The 18,638-nt window shown below is 45.3% G+C and overlaps 1 protein-coding gene across 1 annotated transcript in view; it reads right to left on the reverse strand.

The window, feature by feature from the left end:
• The window catches only part of LOC134406634 (EF-hand calcium-binding domain-containing protein 3-like), a 47,407-nt gene that overhangs the window by 4,054 nt on the left and 24,715 nt on the right, over nucleotides 1-18,638 (reverse strand). Inside the window, exons 3-6 of the mRNA XM_063138152.1 lie at nucleotides 17,855-17,972; nucleotides 14,021-14,226; nucleotides 11,955-12,133; nucleotides 11,690-11,794 (exon numbers count right to left, since the gene is read on the reverse strand). Of these exons, the coding sequence (XP_062994222.1) occupies nucleotides 11,690-11,794; nucleotides 11,955-12,133; nucleotides 14,021-14,226; nucleotides 17,855-17,972 (608 nt within the window). The remainder of the gene's footprint in view (nucleotides 1-11,689; nucleotides 11,795-11,954; nucleotides 12,134-14,020; nucleotides 14,227-17,854; nucleotides 17,973-18,638) is intronic.

Genomic DNA, 18,638 nt, shown 5'->3' on the forward strand with positions numbered 1-18,638 from the left:
GCCTTAATTGGAAGTTGCAGTTTGCTACACTAGACAAATTTGATCTGGGCGGACCTATGGAATCATAGAATAGCAGAGTTGGAAGGGGCCTACAAGGCAATCGAGTCCAACCCCCTGCTCAATGCAGGAATCCACCCTACAGCATACTTGAGAGATGGTTGTCCAGCTGCCTCTTGAAGGCCTCTAGTGTGGGAGAGCCCACAACCTCCCTAGGTAACTGATTCCATTGTTGTACTGCTCTAACAGTCAGGAAGTTCTTCCTGATGTCCAGCTGGAATCTGGCTTCCTTTAACTTGAGCCCGTTATTCCGTGCCCTGCACTCTGGGAGGATCAAGAAGAGATCCTGGCCCTCCTCTGTGTGACAACCTTTTAAGTATTTGAAGAGTGCTCTCATGTCTCCCCTCCATCTTCTCTTCTCCAGGCTAAACATACCCAGTTCTTTCAGTCTCTCTTCATAGGGCTTTGTTTCCAGACCCCTGATCATCCTGGCTGCCCTCCTCTGAACACGCTCCAGCTTGTCTGCGTCCTTCTTGAATTGTGGAGCCCAGAACTGGACGCAATACTCTAGATGAGGCCTAACCAGGGCCGAATAGAGAGGAACCAGTACCTCACGTGATTTGGAAGCTATACTTCTATTAATGCAGCCCAAAATAGCATTTGCCTTTCTTGCAGCCATATCGCACTGTTGGCTCATATTCAGCTTGCGATCTACAACAATTCCAAGATCTTTCTCGTTTGTAGTATTGCTGAGCCAAGTGCCCCCCATCTTGTAACTGTGCCTTTCGTTTCTATTTCCCAAATGTAGAACTTGGCATTTATCCCTATTAAATTTCATCCTGCTGTTTCAGCCCAGCACTCCAGCCTATCAAGATCACTTTGAAGTTTGTTTCTGTCTTCCAGGGTATTAGCTATCCCACCCAATTTTGTGTCATCTGCAAATTTGATCAGCGTTCCCTGCACCTCCTCGTCCAAATCATTAATAAAAATGTTGAAGAGCACTGGGCCCAGGACTGAGCCCTGCAGTACCCCACTCGTTGCCTCTACCCAGTTTGAGAAGGTTCCATTGATAAGTACTCTTTGAGTCCGATTCTGTAGCCAATTGTGAATCCACCTAATAGTTGTTCCATCTAGCCCACTTTTAGCTAGTTTGTTAATCAGAATGTCATGTGGTACTTTGTCAAAAGCTTTGCTGAAGTCAAGATATATGACGTCCACAGCGTTCCCACGGTCCACAAGGGAGGTTACCTTATCAAAAAATGAGATCAAATTTGTCTGACAGGACTTGTTCTTGACAAATCCATGTTGGCTTCTAGTGATCACCGCATTGATTTCAAGGTGTTTACAGATTGACTTCTTTATAATCTGCTCCAGAATTTTCCCAGGGATGGATGTCAGACTGACTGGTCTGTAGTTCCCAGGTTCCTCCTTTTTGCCCTTTTTGAAGATAGGGACAATGTTAGCCCTCCTCCAGTCGTCCAGCACCTCACCTGTCTTCCATGATTTTGCAAAGATAATAGACAAAGGTTCTGAGAGTTCATCACTAGCTCCTTCATTACTCTAAGATGCAGTTCATCGGGCCCTGGAGATTTGAACTCCTTCAAGGAAATTAGGTGTTCTTTGACCATTTGTTTATCAATCTCAAACTGTAATCCTGCCCCCTCAACTTCTGCTTCACTTTTTTCCAGACCCGCTTTTGGGAGAAGACTGAGGCAAAGTAGGAATTGAGCACTTCAGCCTTTTCTTTGTCATCTGTTATCAATTTGCCATCCTCATTAAGCAGTTGAACCACCATTTCTTTCCTCTGTTTTTTACTACTCACATATCTGAAGAAAGCCTTTTTATTGCTTTTAGCATCCCTTGCTAATCTCAGCTCATTCTGAGCTTTAGCCTTCCTGACGCCATTTTGGCACTTCTGCGCCACTTGTCTGTACTCTTCTTTTGTAGCCTGGCCTTCCTTCCACTTCCTATATTCTGCACTCCTTTTCTCATTAAGCTCATTTGCCATGGGACCTTACTTATCATAGTTCTAAGTTTATTAAAATCAGCTTTGCTAAAATCCAGAGTACGTGTATGGCTACACTCAACTTTTGTCTCCTTCGTAATCAAGAATTCAAGTATGATGTGGTCACTTTCCCCCAGAGTTCCCGTAACTGCCACTTTATCCACTAAGTCATCCCTATTGGTCAATATCAAGTCAAGGATTGCCGATCCTCTAGTTCCTTCCTTGGCTTTCCTCCCCTCAGCATACTCCACTTCTGCTTCAGCTGGCTGTTGCTCTTCAATCCCGTGTGCTTCTTGTTGCTGTTGCAGTTCCACCGTTCGGTCTAAGAACTCCTCGTCTTCTCTTATTCTTTGGAGGGTGGACACTCGCCACTCAAGTCCTCTCACTTTTTCTTCCAAAAGTGCCACCAGCTTGCACTTGTTGCAGGTATATGCCATGTTGAGCTCAGGCAGAAACATGAACATTGCACACCCTTTGCAGGTCACCACCTTGAGGGGCTCCTTTCCATCCATATTGTCTATTTCTGCTTTGTTTCTTCCTTTCTGTTTATAGTGGAATTGCCTTTACTTTGTCCTATCCTCTCTGAAGGTACACAACTATATGAGTATGTCTTAAGGGAAAATAAGATTTTTTGGTTGTTGTTGTTGTTTTGGTTTTGTGGGTGGGTGGGTTTCTCTTTATGTTTTTCTTTGTTTTTTCCCCCTCATTTTTTTCTTAGAGGCCTCCCCCTTGGCCTCCCCTGCTGAACTCCCCCTGTCAAACTCCTGTTTGCTCTTCCTGTTTGCTCATCCTGTTCGCTCGCTCCCTGGGAACTGGCTTACTTTTGTAGCTTCTACTTGATCTGGGCCAGCTGCTCTTCCCTGCTTCTGCTCAGCTCCAAGTCAGGAAACAGACTGAGGTCACTGGGAGGCCAACAACAATCAACAGCAATCAGGCCACTGATTGCTGAGTACAAAGTACAATCAGCAATCAGGCCACACCCCCTTCAGGCCCTGCAGCAACTCTCCACACCAACCCTCTTCACTCAGCACTCAGGAGAACATGGCAAGCACACGGCCTCTTTGAATTGGCAGCTTCTTGGATTTCCTTGAGGCTTCTCTTGTTCCCCTTTCCTTGGTCTCCTCTTCCCCCACACTCCCCCTGTCAAACTCCTGTTTGCTCTTCCTGTTAGCTCTCTCTCTGTTCGCTCTCTCTCTGGGAACTGGCTTACTTTTGTAGCTTCTACTTGATCTGGGCCAGCTGCTCTTCCCTGCTTCTGCTCAGCTCCAAGTCAGGAAACATTCATTGGCCTTCTAATAAGGCTTTATTAGGGAGGCTCAGCTAGAGTCTTGGGCAGGATCTACACTACTGCTTTAGAGTGCTTTATAACAGTAGTGACAACTGTTGGGGCCCAGGACACACATCATATACAGTTTTCAAAAAGTTTTCAAAGTGCTTTAAAGCGCTTTAAAGCAGTAATGTAGATCCCCCCTTGGTGAATGGTATGTGCTCAACTTCCTTTGCCATTGGCTGAGGCACAAAGCAGTGTTGCCCTTTGTCTACCCTGCTTTTTGCCCTGGCCATGGAACCTCTGGCCATAGCTTTAAGAACAGATCCCGATATCCAGGGGTTGATGGCAAATAACAGCAGCCATCTTGTAAACATGTTTGCAGATGACATAGCCCTAATGTTGTATTTCCCAGACTCATCCATCCCAGTGGTCATGAAGCAATTACAAGACTATGGAGAGGTTTCAGGGTTTTTCGTGAATTATAGTAAGTCTGAGCTCATCACCTGAATGACAACTGAAATGGCAGAAGCAAACATTAAACTTTGTAGCTCACATTTCGGTTATTTGGGAGTGATCATCCCAAAAAACCTGACCAAACTGGAAAAGCTTAACTTCACACCACTTATTGCAGAAATAGTTCAGAAACTTAAATCCTGGACTAAGCTCATATTGTCTTGGCTGGGCTGTGTCATGGCAGTTAAAATGATGCTACTACCATGCCTCCTTTATTTGTTTCAGGTTATTCCCATAACTATTGCTGAATCAAAACTTAAACAATGGCAAACGTTGCTGCAGAAATTCATTCATTTAAGCAAGAAACCCCGTTTACCGCAAAATACTTTGTACAGACCTATCGCACAGGGAGGCATGGCAGTACCAATGCATGATGCTAATAGTTCAAGGCTTTGAAAAAGTAACGTGGCTAAATATGGAATACGAAGGGAACCATGCAGCCTTATGTGGCCTACCTTTCCAATACCTAAGAAACAGCCAGGATCCAACAATTTCATTGATTGATTGATTGATTGATTGCATTTATATATCACCCCATAGCTTCAGATCTCATAATATGGAAACAGTGGGCTAGCAAGCTATGCCCCCCCTCCCCGTTTCACCATTAACACCCCTACTTTTCCATCCATCCTTCTGTAATAAAGATAATTACATACTTTTGGGAGCTGGGAAACGAAGGGGTTATACTGGATCAGAGACTTTTATAAAGCCCCCAAATCACTTACTGGTCTAGAACTCCAGACACAATTAGAAGGTTTAGATTACAACTGGATTACCATTCATCAAGGTATTCATCTCAAAGAGCAACCAAATTCGTACATTAACCATTTTTGAAAATATAATCTTTACTTGTAATCCACTGAGTAAGGGGCTAAATTCCCAGATTACAAAATTATAATTTCTGCCTCATTGACACCCTTAAACTCACTCAAAGCCCAATGGGAAAAAGATCTAGATGAGGAAATTGATGAAACTCTGTGGAATAAAATTTGGGACAAAACACCCTTTAAACAACTTCTGCACGAATCTGAGAGAATGCCCTGGAGGTTATCCACTGATGGTACATGTATCCACAACTTCTCGGTAAAATTAACACAATTTCAGTATCTTGCTGGAGGAATTGTGGTAGCAACATTGGTTCTTACTTCCACATGTGGTGGGATTGCCCATTCGTCTCTGTATTCTGGGAAGAAATCTTTCATGAGGCTGAACTCATCACTAACCAAACTAGTCTACGCAATCCTAAAATTGCCCTCCTATCAATATATGATGGGGCAGCACTAGAGAGCTTCGGCTATGGGGGCAGTATATAAATGTAATAAATAAATAAATAATAGATCTTACCCCAAAGGGCCTCATAACTCACCTGATGACAGCGGCAAGACTCACCATAGCCAAATGCTGGAGATCCCTGGATGGAGATTTATTTGAAATCTGGCTGGCAAAGCTTTGGGACTTAGCTCTTATGGACAAATTAACAAATGAAACCCGAAACTGAAGAAGCAACACAACTGCCACCACTTTTTATAAAACTTGGTTTAATTTTATTTCTTACATGGTTACTAAGGAACATGGATATCAACCTCCAGCCACACATGGTGATCTTTGGAACACTACTTTTATTTAATTGGTGGAAGACCCTTCCCCCTTTTGTTACTTTAAACCTTATTTTGACCTTGCTATCCATATTATTTAGTGGTACTCTCATGGGGTGGGTGGAGAGGGAACTGTTGTTTATTTGTATTGTTTGACCTAAAATAATAAAATATAATTAAAAAAAGAAAAGAAATCCAGGACCCCTTTGTTCCACAGCCTGGGAGCAGCCACTGAGAAGGCCTTCTCTCATGTTGCCACCAAATATGCCTCTGAAGGCAGTGGTATCAAGAGAAAAGATCTTAAAACTAGGACAGCCTTGTATGAGAGAAGGTGGTCTTTGAGGTAACCAAGCTGTATAGGGCTTTTAGGTCATGGCCAGCACTTTGTGCCTAGAAACTGAATAAGCAAATGAATAATAGGAGTGTCCAAGGCATTCCTCACATATATCTCCGTAACCTTTAGAATAAACCTGTAGGATAGGCCAGTAACAAACAGCCTCCATCCATGTATATTGTGAAACTTAATAACCAGAGATTGTTTAGTTATAGGTGAGAGTTTTAAATGGAACACTGAAGCATTGACTGTTCAGCCATCACATTAAGTCAGGAATTCTGGGTTAACAGCAGCAGGACAAGCCCTCTCACCCCGAGATGGGAGAAGAGATGTTGTTGCTCCTGCTCCCACCCCAAAATCCCCCAGCTGCAGTCTCAGCAACCTTCCAGTAACCCACTCCAGGGAAATGACAGTGGGGAGCCCTCCTGGGAGGGAGTACACAATTTGCCATTCCACTGCCTGAGGCAGGGGATTCACCTCACCTTACAGAAGAGCCAGCCCTATGGCTTAATAGACCATGATGTGAAAGAATAATCAGTGCACACAGCCTGGTCATTCCTCCCTTCACATGAGTCGGTAAACAAACCAGGAAGAGTGTAAACCTCACTTACAAATCCTGGCTTGTTTGAGTGTACAACCCATAACCCTGGGTTCAGGCAAAATGCAAAGCTGAGAAGAGCTGAGGCTGCAGGGGCCTGTTCTCTGTAGTCTCTTCCCCCACCTGTTGAACATCTGCTGAACAGGTGCTACGCCGTCCTTACAAGTAAAGCTTCCAGTATGCCAGAGGCAGTGCCTCAGCGCGCGCCTCAGCGACACGCTGAGTGCGTACTTGGCACCGCACAGAGAAGCCACCTTACTGTTTGTACCTGTTTGGAGATCACCAGCCAATCAGCAACCAGCAGCAATTTGCAAAAACCGTTTTATCAATGTTTAATATGTGCCTGGGGAGCTCTGGGGGATATGGGGATGCCCGCATAACTGTGGTCACAGGTAGGGGGAGGTATGGGCTGGGGGAGGAACAGGCCAGATGAGGAGAAGAGGGGCTAGATTCCTCACAGCTATCCCCTCTTCTGGTTCTTCCCCCAACCGGATAGTTCCTGGTGGCCTTATCAGCTTACTCTTGGGTCTGGTGCTGCTGCTGCTGCTGAATGCCAGGTCAGTCCAAAACAAAATCTCCCTCATCCATGATCTGATTGTGGATGAGGGGGCTGACCTGGTATGTATCACTGAGACCTGGGTGGGTGAACTAGGGGCAGGGTACTCTCACTCAGCTCTGCCCTCGTGGGTACTCGGTGCAGCACCAGCACAGACTCGAGGGCCGGGGAGGGGGCGTTGCAGTGGTCTATAGAAATAAAATCTCCCTCTCTAGGCTTCCTGTTCATTCGAGTGCTGGTCTTGAGTGTTTGCATTTTGTGTTGGGTACCCGAGACAGATACGGGATTCTGCTGGTGTACCATCCACCCCGCTACCCTACAGTCTCCCTGCCTGAGCTGACGGAGGTTGTCTCAGACCTGGTGTTGAGGATTCCCAGGATGGTGGTTCTGGGGGATCTCAACTTCCATGCCGAGGCCGCTGTATCCAGAGCAGCTCAGGACTTCATGCCCGCCATGACAACCATGGGGCTGTCTCAACATGTCCCAACGCATGTAAAAGGACAAACGCTTGATCTGGTTTTCTTGACTGGACAGGAGGATGGTGATCTGAAAGAGGGGAATTAACATCCACTCCCTTGTCATGGTCGGATCACTTCCTACTGAGGTTTAGACTCTCGGCAGCCTTTCCCCTCTGCAAGGGTGGGGGCCTATTAATGGTCTGCTCCTGGAAGCTAATGGACTCCGATGGATTTCAAAGGGCTCTGGGGGATTTTCCTGCTGATATGGCCGGTGCTCCTGTCAAAGCCCAGGTTGCTCTGTGGAATGCAGAGATGACTTGGGCGGTTGACACGATCGCACCCAAGCACCCTCTCCCTCTGAGCAGAGCCCGGCCAGTTCCTTGGTATACACCTGAGCTGAAGGCAATGAAGCAAGAGGGGAGACGATTAGAATGCAGGTGGAGGAAAACTGGTGCTGAGTCTTACTGAACACAGGTTAGAGCTCATTATCGAGCCTATTCTGTGACAGTGAGAGTGGCAGAGAAACAGTTCTTTTCCACCAGCGTTGCATCTTCTCAGTGTCGTCCAGCAGAGCTTTTCCAGGTGGTTTGTGGCCTGTTACACTCTGGGCCAGGGCGTGAGATGGTTGAACCCTTGGTAGCACGCTGTGACGAGATTGCATGGCACTTTGAAGATAAAGTCGCTCAGATTCTTCTTGAGTTGGACACCACGCTTAATGCAGTTCCACTAATAGAGGCGTTCAGAGCGCCATCTGGGCCAGTTTTATTGGATGAGTTTAAGTTATTGAGGCCTGAGGATGTGGACAAGGTGCTTGCCCAAGTCCGGTCGACCACCTGTGTGCTTGACCCTTGCCCTTCATGGCTCATTACATCAAATAAGGAGGGGATCACCAGCTGGGTCCAGGAGGTTGTAAATGCCTCCTTGAAAGAGAGAGTGGTGCCAAGCTATGTTAAAAGAGGTGGTAATTAGACCACTCCTGAAGAAGTCTAACCTGGACTGGGAAGATGCTAAAAACTATAGGCCGATGACGAACATCCCCTTCCTGGGCAAGGTACTTGAGCGGGTGGTTGCAGGACAACTCCAGGCACTCTGGATTATCTAGATCCATTTCAATCGGGTTTCAGGCTGGATTTTGGAATGGAAACTGCCTTGGTCGCCCTGTGGGATGACCTCAGCCGGGAGAGAGATGGGGAGTGCGACCCTGTTGGCTCTCTTGGACCTCTCAGCGGCTTTCGATACCATCGACCATGGCATCCTTCTGGATAGGTTGTCTGAGCTGGGAGTTGGAGGTACTGCGTTGCAGTGGTTCTGTTCCTACTTGGATGGCCGTTTCCAGAAGGTGGTGCTGGGGGATTATTGCTCTGTGCCGTCGCACCTAAGCCATGGGGTTCCACATGACTCTATTTTATCCCCCCATGCTGTTTAACATATACTTGAAGCCGCTGGGGGAGGTTATCCGGAGATGTGGACTGAGGTGTCATCAATTTGCGGATGATACCCAGCTCTACCTTTCCTTTTCATCAAACCCAGGTGAGGCAGTGGCTGTTCTGAACCAGTGCCTGGACACGGTAATGGACTGGATGAGGGCTAACAAACTGAGACTCAATCCAGACGAGACAGAGGTACTGTTAGCGGGTGGTTCATCTGTCCGGTGAGGTGATGTTTACCCTGTCCTCGACGGGGTTGCACTCTCCCTAAAGGATCGGGTCCATAGTTTGGGGGTGCTCTTGGATCCAGAACTGTCACTTGAGGCACAGGTGAACTCAGTGGCAAAGAGCACCTTTTATCAGCTTAGGCTGATATACCAACTGCACCCTTATCTGAATGGAGATAGCCTAGCTACAGTTATCCATGCTCTGATAACCTATCGTTTGGATTACTGCAATGTGTTATACGTGGGGCTGCCTTTGAAAATGGTCCGGAAACTTCAGCTGGTACAAAACAGGGCAGCCCGTTTACTAACAGGGACTGGCCAGCAAGATCACATCACGCCAGTCCTTTTACAATTTCATTGGATGCCAGTCCAGGTCTGGGTCCCATTCAAAGTGCTGCTATTAACATTCAAAGCCCTAAAAGGTTATGTGAAGGAACGCCTCCTCCCATATGTGCCTGCCTGGACCTTAAGATCATCCATAGGAGTCCTTCTCCATGAGTGCCTGCCAAAGGAAGTGAGGCAGGTGGCTACTAGGAGGAGGGCTTTCTCTGCTGTGGCACCAGTTGTGGAACGAGCTCCCCAGAGAGGTTCACTTGGCGCCTACAGTGTGCGCCTTCCATTGCCAGCTGAAGACCTTTTTATTTTCTCAGTATTTTAATGCCTAATTTTACTTAAATTTAAACTTTGCTGTTTTAATTCCATATCTATATCAATTTCTGCTGTGTGGTTTTATTCTGGTTGTATTTTTTATATTGTGTTTTTTATTTGTGTTTTAGATTGTTTTTATGCTCTTCATGATTTCAACTTTTGGTGAACCGCCCAGAGAGCTTCGGCTATTGGGCGGTATAAAAATGTAATAAATAAAATAAAATAAAATAAAATAAAATAAAGCTATGCCTTCTTGATTTGTTCACACACTGAGGGGAATAGGGAACAGGCTGTGTACACCAGCACACTGCTCATTCACAACATGGCTTATTAAGTTCTGGCTTAATGTGATGTAGGGACATGGACATTGTTCCCCCCTCCCTTTGTTGTTTATTCATTCAGTTGCTTCCGACTCTTCGTGACTTCATGGACCAGCCCACGCCAGAGCTTTCTGTCGGCCGTCGCCACCCCTAGCTTCCCCAAGGTCAAGTCTGTCACCTCCAGAATATCATCAATCCATCTTGCCCTTGGTCGACCCCTCTTCCTTTTGCCTTCCACTTTCCCTAGCATCAGCCTCTTCTCTAGGGTATCCTGTCTTCTCATTATGTGGCCAAAGTACTTCAGTTTTGCCTTTAATACCATTCCCTCAAGTGAGCAGTCTGGCTTTATTTCTTGGAGTATGGACTGGTTTGATCTTCTTGCAGTCCAAGGCACTCTCAGAATTTTCCTCCAACACCACAGTTCAAAAGCATCTATCTTCCTTCGCTCAGCTTTCCTTATGGTCCAGCTCTCGCAGCCATAGGTTACTACAGGGAATACCATTGCTTTAACTATGCGGACCTTTGTTGTCACTGTGGTGTCTCTGCTCTTAACTATTTTATCAAGATTTGTCATTGCTCTCCTCCCAAGAAGTAAACGTCTTCTGATTTCCTGGCTGCAGTCAGCGTCTGCAGTAATCTTTGCGCCCAGAAATACAAAGTCTGTCACTGCCTCCACGTTTTCTCCCTCTATTTGCCAGTTATCAATCAAGCTGGTTGCCATAATCTTGGTTTTTTTGAGGTTTAACTGCAACCCAGCTTTTGCACTTTCTTCTTCCACCTTTGTCATAAGGCTCCTCAGCTCCTCCTCGCTTTCAGCCATCAATGTGGTGTCATCTGCCTATCTGAGATTGTTAATGTTTCTTCCTGCGATTTTAACTCCAGCCTTGGATTCGTCAAGCCCAGCACGTCGCATGATGTGTTTTGCATACAAGTTGAATAGGTAAGGTGAGAGTATACAACCCTGCCGTACTCCTTTCCCTATCTTAAACCAGTTCGTTGTTCCGTGGTCTGTTTTTACCGTTGCTACTTGTTCGTTATACAGATTCCTCAGGAGGCAGACAAGATGACTTAGTATCCCCATACCACCAAGAACATGCCACAGTTTGTTATGATCCACACAGTCAAAGGCTTTAGAATAGTCAATAAAACAGAAATAGATGTTTTTCTGGAACTCCCTGGCTTTCTCCATTATCCAGCGGATATGGCAATTTGGTCTCTAGTTCCTCTGCCTTTTCTAAACCCAGCTTGTACATCTGGCAATTCTTGCTCCATGAATTGCTGGAGTCTACCTTGCAGGATCTTGAGCATTACCTTGCTGGCATGTGAAATAAGTGCCACTGTCCGATAGTTTGAACATTCTTTAGTGTTTCCCTTTTTTGGTATGGGGATATAAGTTGATTTTTTCCAGTCTGATGGCCATTCTTGTGTTTTCCAAATTTGCTGGCATATGGCATGCATCACCTTGACAGCATCACCCCCCTCCCTAATAACTCTTAAAATCCAGTGCAGAGGGTTTCATCAGCTTGTAGAATGCCAAACCCAGAGGAAAATGTTATCTTATATTCCCACTCCCACTATACACATTTTCCGTGACTAAATTAGTTGCGCCTCAGTACCATTGAAATTAATGGGACAAGTTAGCCATGACTTAATTTAAGACCCACTTATTTCAGTGGACCTAAATGCAACTAATTTAGCCTAGATCCAACCCAGTGAGTAGTATAAGTTCCTAACTGCTTACTTCTCTTCGGATCTCATCCAGGTTGTCAAAAGTCAAATGCCTCCTCCTTTGTTTCAGCTCTGCTGTAAGAGCGAGGGAAGGTTTGAGGGCGATGGAGGATTTAGGCTGTACAAAACAAAAGGCAGAAGCAAAAGAAAAGATTAATCATCACCTGGGAAGACTAGTGATAGAAATATATGTCATGTAGAGTACATTCCAGGGTTACATCATGGGCTTGGAAACAGATGCTGGGTTGAGCCTGGCACAAATGAAATTCTGCTCTCACCTCCTGCTTTAGCCACCTCTTCTTATGGAAGAAATGGTCCTCAAAAGACGAGATGGGTTGCATCCTCCTCTGCTTATGGAAATCCTTCTTTGGTTTTCCTTTCATCATGCCATCATTGTTGGGGATCATGGGAAAGATGGGCACCTGAGCATAGGGACTGTCTGAAGGAGTGATGGTTGCTAGCAAAGGAAAGAGCAAAAGGTAACCAAATGTCAGGATTCCCCTAGCCAAGGATGGTCAATGCTGGATGGTCAGTGCTTCCAAACCTGTCAGGACTGGAGCAGTAAGGGCAAAGAAAAAGAGGAGCAGAGGTACAAATGAGCGTGAGGGAGAGGAAGAAGCCAATGTGAGGGGCAGAAAGCCAGACAAGACTGCACTGACTCACCACTACTGCCAAACTAATTTGGCTTGGGAAAATATGATGTTGGCAATGTATGAACACATCTCTGTTTGTTTTAATCTTGGCTAAAAGCTGTTGCCTAGCAGTGGGGGTGGCAAACAGCACAATGATTTTGAGCCATGGGATGGATAAACACCTTCCTCCACCCCACAGCTCTTATCCAAATTGCCCCCTTCTGTTGCTATTATATGGGAGGAGGACAATAATTTGGATTGGAGTCATGGTGGGTTTTTTTTTTGTTTAAACACTTACCCCCACATTACTTCCCCTTCTGCTGCTATTATAACAGCATAATGGGCACCTGGATGTTTCCCCTTCTGTAGCTAACAGAAGCTCTTGGAGTGGGGAAGGGGTTCACAATGGAACATGGATTAGACAGACGCAAAAGCTTCTCTACCCTGTACCCTAGCTGCAATCAAAGCTGGGACCCCCTGCGACTGATGTTAGCAGAAAGAAAGAAAAAGAAGAGACATCACATTCAGTCCGGTCCTGTGCCTCAGAGTAGGTAAGTTATTCTGCTCACTCTGCTATAAGCAGTTGAAGCCAAAGCAGCTTCAACTTACTCAGCTACAGCTGCCCAGCTCCACTCCTCGTTGCCCCCTGCAGGTAACTTAGAAATCCTAGTATGTGTTTTAGCACTGAAAGAGATTTATAATGTGAAGCATGACGTAAAAGACATTGCTAAATAAGAAGGATGGGTATTTTTTTACTGGATTGAATTCTGTAATGTGCTTTCCCACCTTCCACTCCTGACTCAGCAGAAGCAGTCACTGCCCTTGGCAACTGAAAGTGTGTATTCAGGGCAAAAGGGCTTGGGAACAAAGGAAGATGCCTTATACGGAGTCAGACGCTTGCTCCATTTAGCCCAGTATCGTTGACACTGACTGGCAGCAGCAGGCAGGAGTTTTTCCAGCCCTTCCTGGCGATGCCAAAGATTAAAACTTAGACTTTCTGCTTGCAAGGCATGTGCTCTGCCATTGAGCTATGGCCCTTTATGGCAGTGGAGCATTCATAACGATATTCCCACCATTTGAAGAGCAACTCATTCAAATGTTCAGTGCTATCTGCTATCAGGCAGAATTTACCAAATGGTTGGACCGCTGATTAGGGCAAAAAAGAAGGGGAAGAGGTGCCTGATGTAGGAATGAAGCAAAGTCAGGACTGGCTTGAGCAGGAAGGCCAACATGGCATGGGTCTTGGACAGGGGAAGGGGTGTAGGTCTCCTACCCCCTCCAAAAATGTTGCCATAACAACTTTCTCCCTACTTGCCCCTTATGCCCAAGACTGCCTCCCGGAGTACCTCCATGGCACCATGGATCTATTGTTTATGCAGCACATGGATCGTGCTTCATAATCAGTAACAACAAACATGGAACCACGCCACTTTCCAGGGAGAGGACATGCTCTAGGATCAGACTAGTGCAAATATGGACATGATGATGAAGGAGATAGCATGTGGTTTCTGTCAAAGTATTTGAATTCCCGTGAATCTCACCAAGTTAATAGTTCTTATGGTGAGTTTGAGGACTTTTTTTTCAGAGCAGCATTGCAGAGGTCAGCATAGCACCTTATGGCCGTTAGTTCCTGTTTTACAGTTCATGACCCAACCTTGCTCTTAGAGGCTGCTTTTATCAGCCGTGAACTGAGCTGCAGAGGCATTTTTCACCTTGGAGCTGTTCCACATATGACTCCAGTTCCTTATCATTCATGACGCAGATGTGCGCAGCACCAGCAAAGGCAGACATGGTGGTGGACTTGGATTTTTGCAGACTCCCTTTCTTGGGGCAGCGTTTCCCCTTGCTCTCCGCATTAATGCTATCGGAGCGCCAGGTTCTCTTGCCGGTAGACTCCAGAAACTTCTGCCGGTAGTAGCTAGCAGACAAACAAGGAAGACACACATTAAAATCTGAACATTATAGGACAAGAGAGCAAATGTGACTAAAACATGGCTTGTTTTTATTTTTTGTTTTTTTAAATATAACATCTTTCCTATAACGATTAACCAACATTATGAATAATGGGAGGAGTTGGCAGAGTAGTGGAGAGGCCATGTGAGGGAGTTTCCCTCCTCTGCTCCCCACAGCCAGCAGCTAGGAGAAGGGTGACTGGCTTCTGGCTTTTTCTGGTAATTGGTGGTGGTGAGTTCACTGCGATTTCATCTTTTTTTTAACTGAGAGGAGGCAGCACTTGCAGACATTTACGCTGCTGCAAGCTCAAGCCATCCTCCTCTACCCACCCAGCATCTCTGAAGCATGGGTCCATGGGTTTGAGCTCTCAGGTAAGAGAGAGTGTGCCCCCCACTTCCTTCCATTTTTCAAAAAGGGTTAGGGTTACGGTTCACCCGGCTCCAGGTTCCCTACCATTAGGCGAAGTGAGATGGCCGCCTCAGGCAGCAGGTGCTTGGCCACCCCCGGCTGTTCCCCTCTGTGGGAGGATAGAGAGAGCGGTGTCTTCCACATGGCCTGTCCTGGGCCAGTTCAATTAGCTCCCTGCTTTGGCTCTGGTGGAAGATGTTGTCCCATCACCAATGTTAAGAAAGATTAAGCTGCCAGTCCAGCTGGTTTCTGTATCTGGAACAAGGATCTTGTCCCTTGCTTCAGCCAGCAAAATGTCTTGAGCCAAGGACTCCTCTGCCCTTCTGAAGTAGGGTGGCCATATGACCGGATTTGCCCGGATTTTTGACGGCAAATCCGGGAAGGGGAGGGGAGATCCAGATTTTTCAAAGAGCAGCCCTAATGGGAATTAACAAAAATGCTTATAACTCCATCATTTTTTAAGATAAAGACATGAAACTTGGCACAATGGTAGCTCTTAGGAAGGGCTTTAATCAGACAAAATTTGAAATAGATCCGTTCATCCATTGATTTTTTAGGATTTTTTAAAAAATTGAGGTTTTAAAATTATTATTATTTAAATCATCATTTTTAAAGATAAATAGATGAAACTTAGCACCATGAAAGGATTTAGGTAGAGCTTTAGCCACACCAAATTTGAAACAGATCCATTCATCCATTGATTTTTTAGGAATTTTTTAAAAATTGAGGTTTTAAAATTATTATTTTTAAAATCGTCATTTTTAAAGTTAAAGAGATGAAACTTTGTACCATGATAGGATTTAGGCAGAGCTTTAGCTACACCAAATTTGAAACAGATCCGTTCATCCATTGATTTTTTAGGAATTTTTTAAAAATTGAGGTTTTAAAATTATTATTTTTAAAAATGTCATTTTTAAAGATAAAGAGATGAAACTTTGTACCATGATAGGATTTAGGTAGAGCTTTAGCCACACCAAATTTGAGACAGATCTGGGGCCAGTAGCAAACCCTGTTAACAACAACAGCAGCTTGCAATGAGTGAAGATACAGTCAGAAAAGATATTTGAGTGAAGGGGAGATGTAACACCCAGAGTATAGCAAAAGCTTCAAAGTACAGCAAAACCTACAAAAGTAGGAGTGAGTGAAGTTAATTTCAGATACATTGAATCTCTCACTTGCTCTTTATTTCAGTGATTTTAACATTAAGATGTTATGTAGAATAGATTTGTCTTAAATGTGTGCTGTAAAATCAGACATGTGACCAAGGCTATGTTCGGGTGGGCACGCCCCCTTGGTACTGGACACGCCCCCTTGGGGGTGACCATGTTGTCCTCCTTTTTGGTTTCCAAAATATAGTCACCCTATTCTGAAGCTGGCCACAAAGGGAGGATGGTGGGCGTGAACTGTGCCTCTGCACGACTCCCTCCAACCTCCTTGTCTACAATACAGCTGATTTATTCAGTCACTCACTTGTTCATTTTCTGCCATCCTCTGCCCTGTAGCTTTTCTCAAAGGATGTGAGCTTTGCCCCTCTCTTCTCTCAGGCTCCATGGCTCCATAGCTGCTTCTGATCCCACACTTTCCATCTCCCCCTCCCCACACACCAGCCATAGCGGCTTCTGCAGCTAACACATACTGTACATCTAGTGTGTTGAGATAATAAATTTTTAAAAAATGAAAACATGCAATCTAGCCATAATGGAATGTTAAAGGTATGGTAATACAACTTGTATTACTTGCATGGCAATACAACCCCAACAGGACTGTACACCCAACAGCAGCACCAAAAGCATCCACACCTACAGAGAGTATGCCGCTCGTCCATCTTTTTTCATTTTTTTATTATTTTAAAGAAAGTCAGACTTCCTGCAGTCTGAAAGGACCACTGGGAAAACACATGAAAGCAATGATTGGATTACAATGTTGCATAGATGCCCTGCAAAACTGAGTGAGCGAACCGCAGCAGTTGCACACTATAAATATCTAATGTGAAGATACACAACATTTTCGTCCATCCCTAAGCTTCGCAGGGCTGGCCTACTCCTCCCGCTGGAAAAACAAAACTGAAAGGGGACCCTGCCCATTTGCTCCAGAGCTCCAGAGAATAGGCTTGTACAAAGATAGTTTTGTGAGGCCTGGTAGGTTTTCAAATTATTGTAAGAATGAAATAGCCAGATTTAAAGCAATGTCATTTCCACCCCTTTGTCACCACTGATTCACAATAGAGAGGTAATGCTTTAAATCTTAAATTGTTGTTATTTGGCAGAAGTGGGAATCAACTGATTCCATTTGAAACCATAGTTCATTATCCATGTGCACAGGAAACTCAGACTGGGCCCCCATCTTGATGGCAGTGCTTTGGCGCCATGAGGTGCCTTGTGCTACACTTGCGGTCATTCCCGGCATCTGCACCAGAAGGAACACAAGTGCGAACTTTCCCTCTCTGCGCAGAAACAGATATATTTTTTTTTAAAAAAGTGGGAGGCGGGGAGGAACAAGGCCACCGAAGGAGGATGTGTGGAGAAGGACTCCGGGCAAACCACCTCTCCTCACTCTGGCTGCCCTTTCTCCCCTACACCTGATTTTTAAAATTTTTATTATAATAAAATTTTAAAAGGTGGAGGGAGAAACAACACTGTTCCTCTCCTCCCCCCATTTTTTTTTTACTTTTACAGAGGTGCGGGGCCGCTCCCTTCCCTGTCCAGCCCATGGCGGCCAATCAGGGGGCACCATGGGCTGTGACAAGCCTCCACTGCCAAAAAGGTCGGGGTAAGTGACCGACTTTTTTGGAGTGGAGTTTCCAGTGTTTGCCCCTGGATGGCTTCACAATGGCGGCTGTGTCATGTAGATGGTGTGCTGCTACTGCGAAGCCAACTGGGGCAAACCCTTCGTGTAGACATGCTCTGGGAAGTGGGTGGCCTATGGGTCTTAGATGCACCTGCTTCTCACAAGGATATCAGGGCTTGGATCCCAGGCGCTATTGGTATTATTTATATACATCATCAGTATGCAGGGTCCTTTACAAAGTAATGCAAGGAAGGGGCAGGTCCTTACCCCAAGAAGCCTGCAGTCTAAATTTTGACAGTGAATTAAGGGTTACTTAAGAAAAACCAACTTTTTTAGTAGTCTTTGGGTAAAGAGCATGACATGTAAATGTCTATATTTGGGATCTACTTATTTCTTACCTGACAATATTCACAGTGGTTTTCCTTGGCAGCATCGATGTCTCCACCAGCTTTGATAAGAGTTCAAAGAACAAGATCCCCCTGGCATCAACAGTCTCCATGTCACCTTTCTTGGGGGCTGACAGAAAAAAGGATGCAGATGATAATGCTGATTACCCCACCCAGCTACAAAATACCCTAGGCAGCAATTTCTCTGCTAGTGCACCGTTCCATATTTGTTTATTCCAATAAGGGCATCATCAGATGAATGTTTTATTGCACGCTCGTTCCTGGGCACTCACGGATTTTCACGGGTCCCTCTCACAACATGGTCTGTGTCCTGCGCGCCTCCTGCCCTTTCTAGCCCTCTTCATGAGTAAAAAAAATGCCCCAGTCCAACTTATCTTTTGAGATGGAACTTGCCGCTATCTCACGCTGGGTGCAGGAGAAGCAGCAGGATCAAAACGGCCCATTGAATGGGCCATGTGCAGGTTGTTTACTTCCTCTTTTGAAAGAGGGACAAACACACTGGCAGAGAAGCGATAATAGGGAAATGCGATTCCTCCCTGTGTGATGACGCTCTAAGGCAATTGAAGCTCTGCATTTGCCTTCCAGGTTTTGGCAGCTACAAACATAAATGTTCCTGTTTCTTTGTAAGGTAAATTTTTATTTGGTCTTTCAAATATAGAAAATTATGCTATTTGGGGGTTACACTGTATTTTACTGCATTCCTCAAAAATGCTACAGCAACATTTGTTCTAAAAACTCGTATTTCCACCACATGTGGAAGTAACTTCCCTTTGTG

Source organism: Elgaria multicarinata, chromosome 11, assembly GCF_023053635.1.
Source record: "Elgaria multicarinata webbii isolate HBS135686 ecotype San Diego chromosome 11, rElgMul1.1.pri, whole genome shotgun sequence".
Classification (NCBI taxonomy): Eukaryota; Metazoa; Chordata; class Lepidosauria; order Squamata; family Anguidae; genus Elgaria; species Elgaria multicarinata.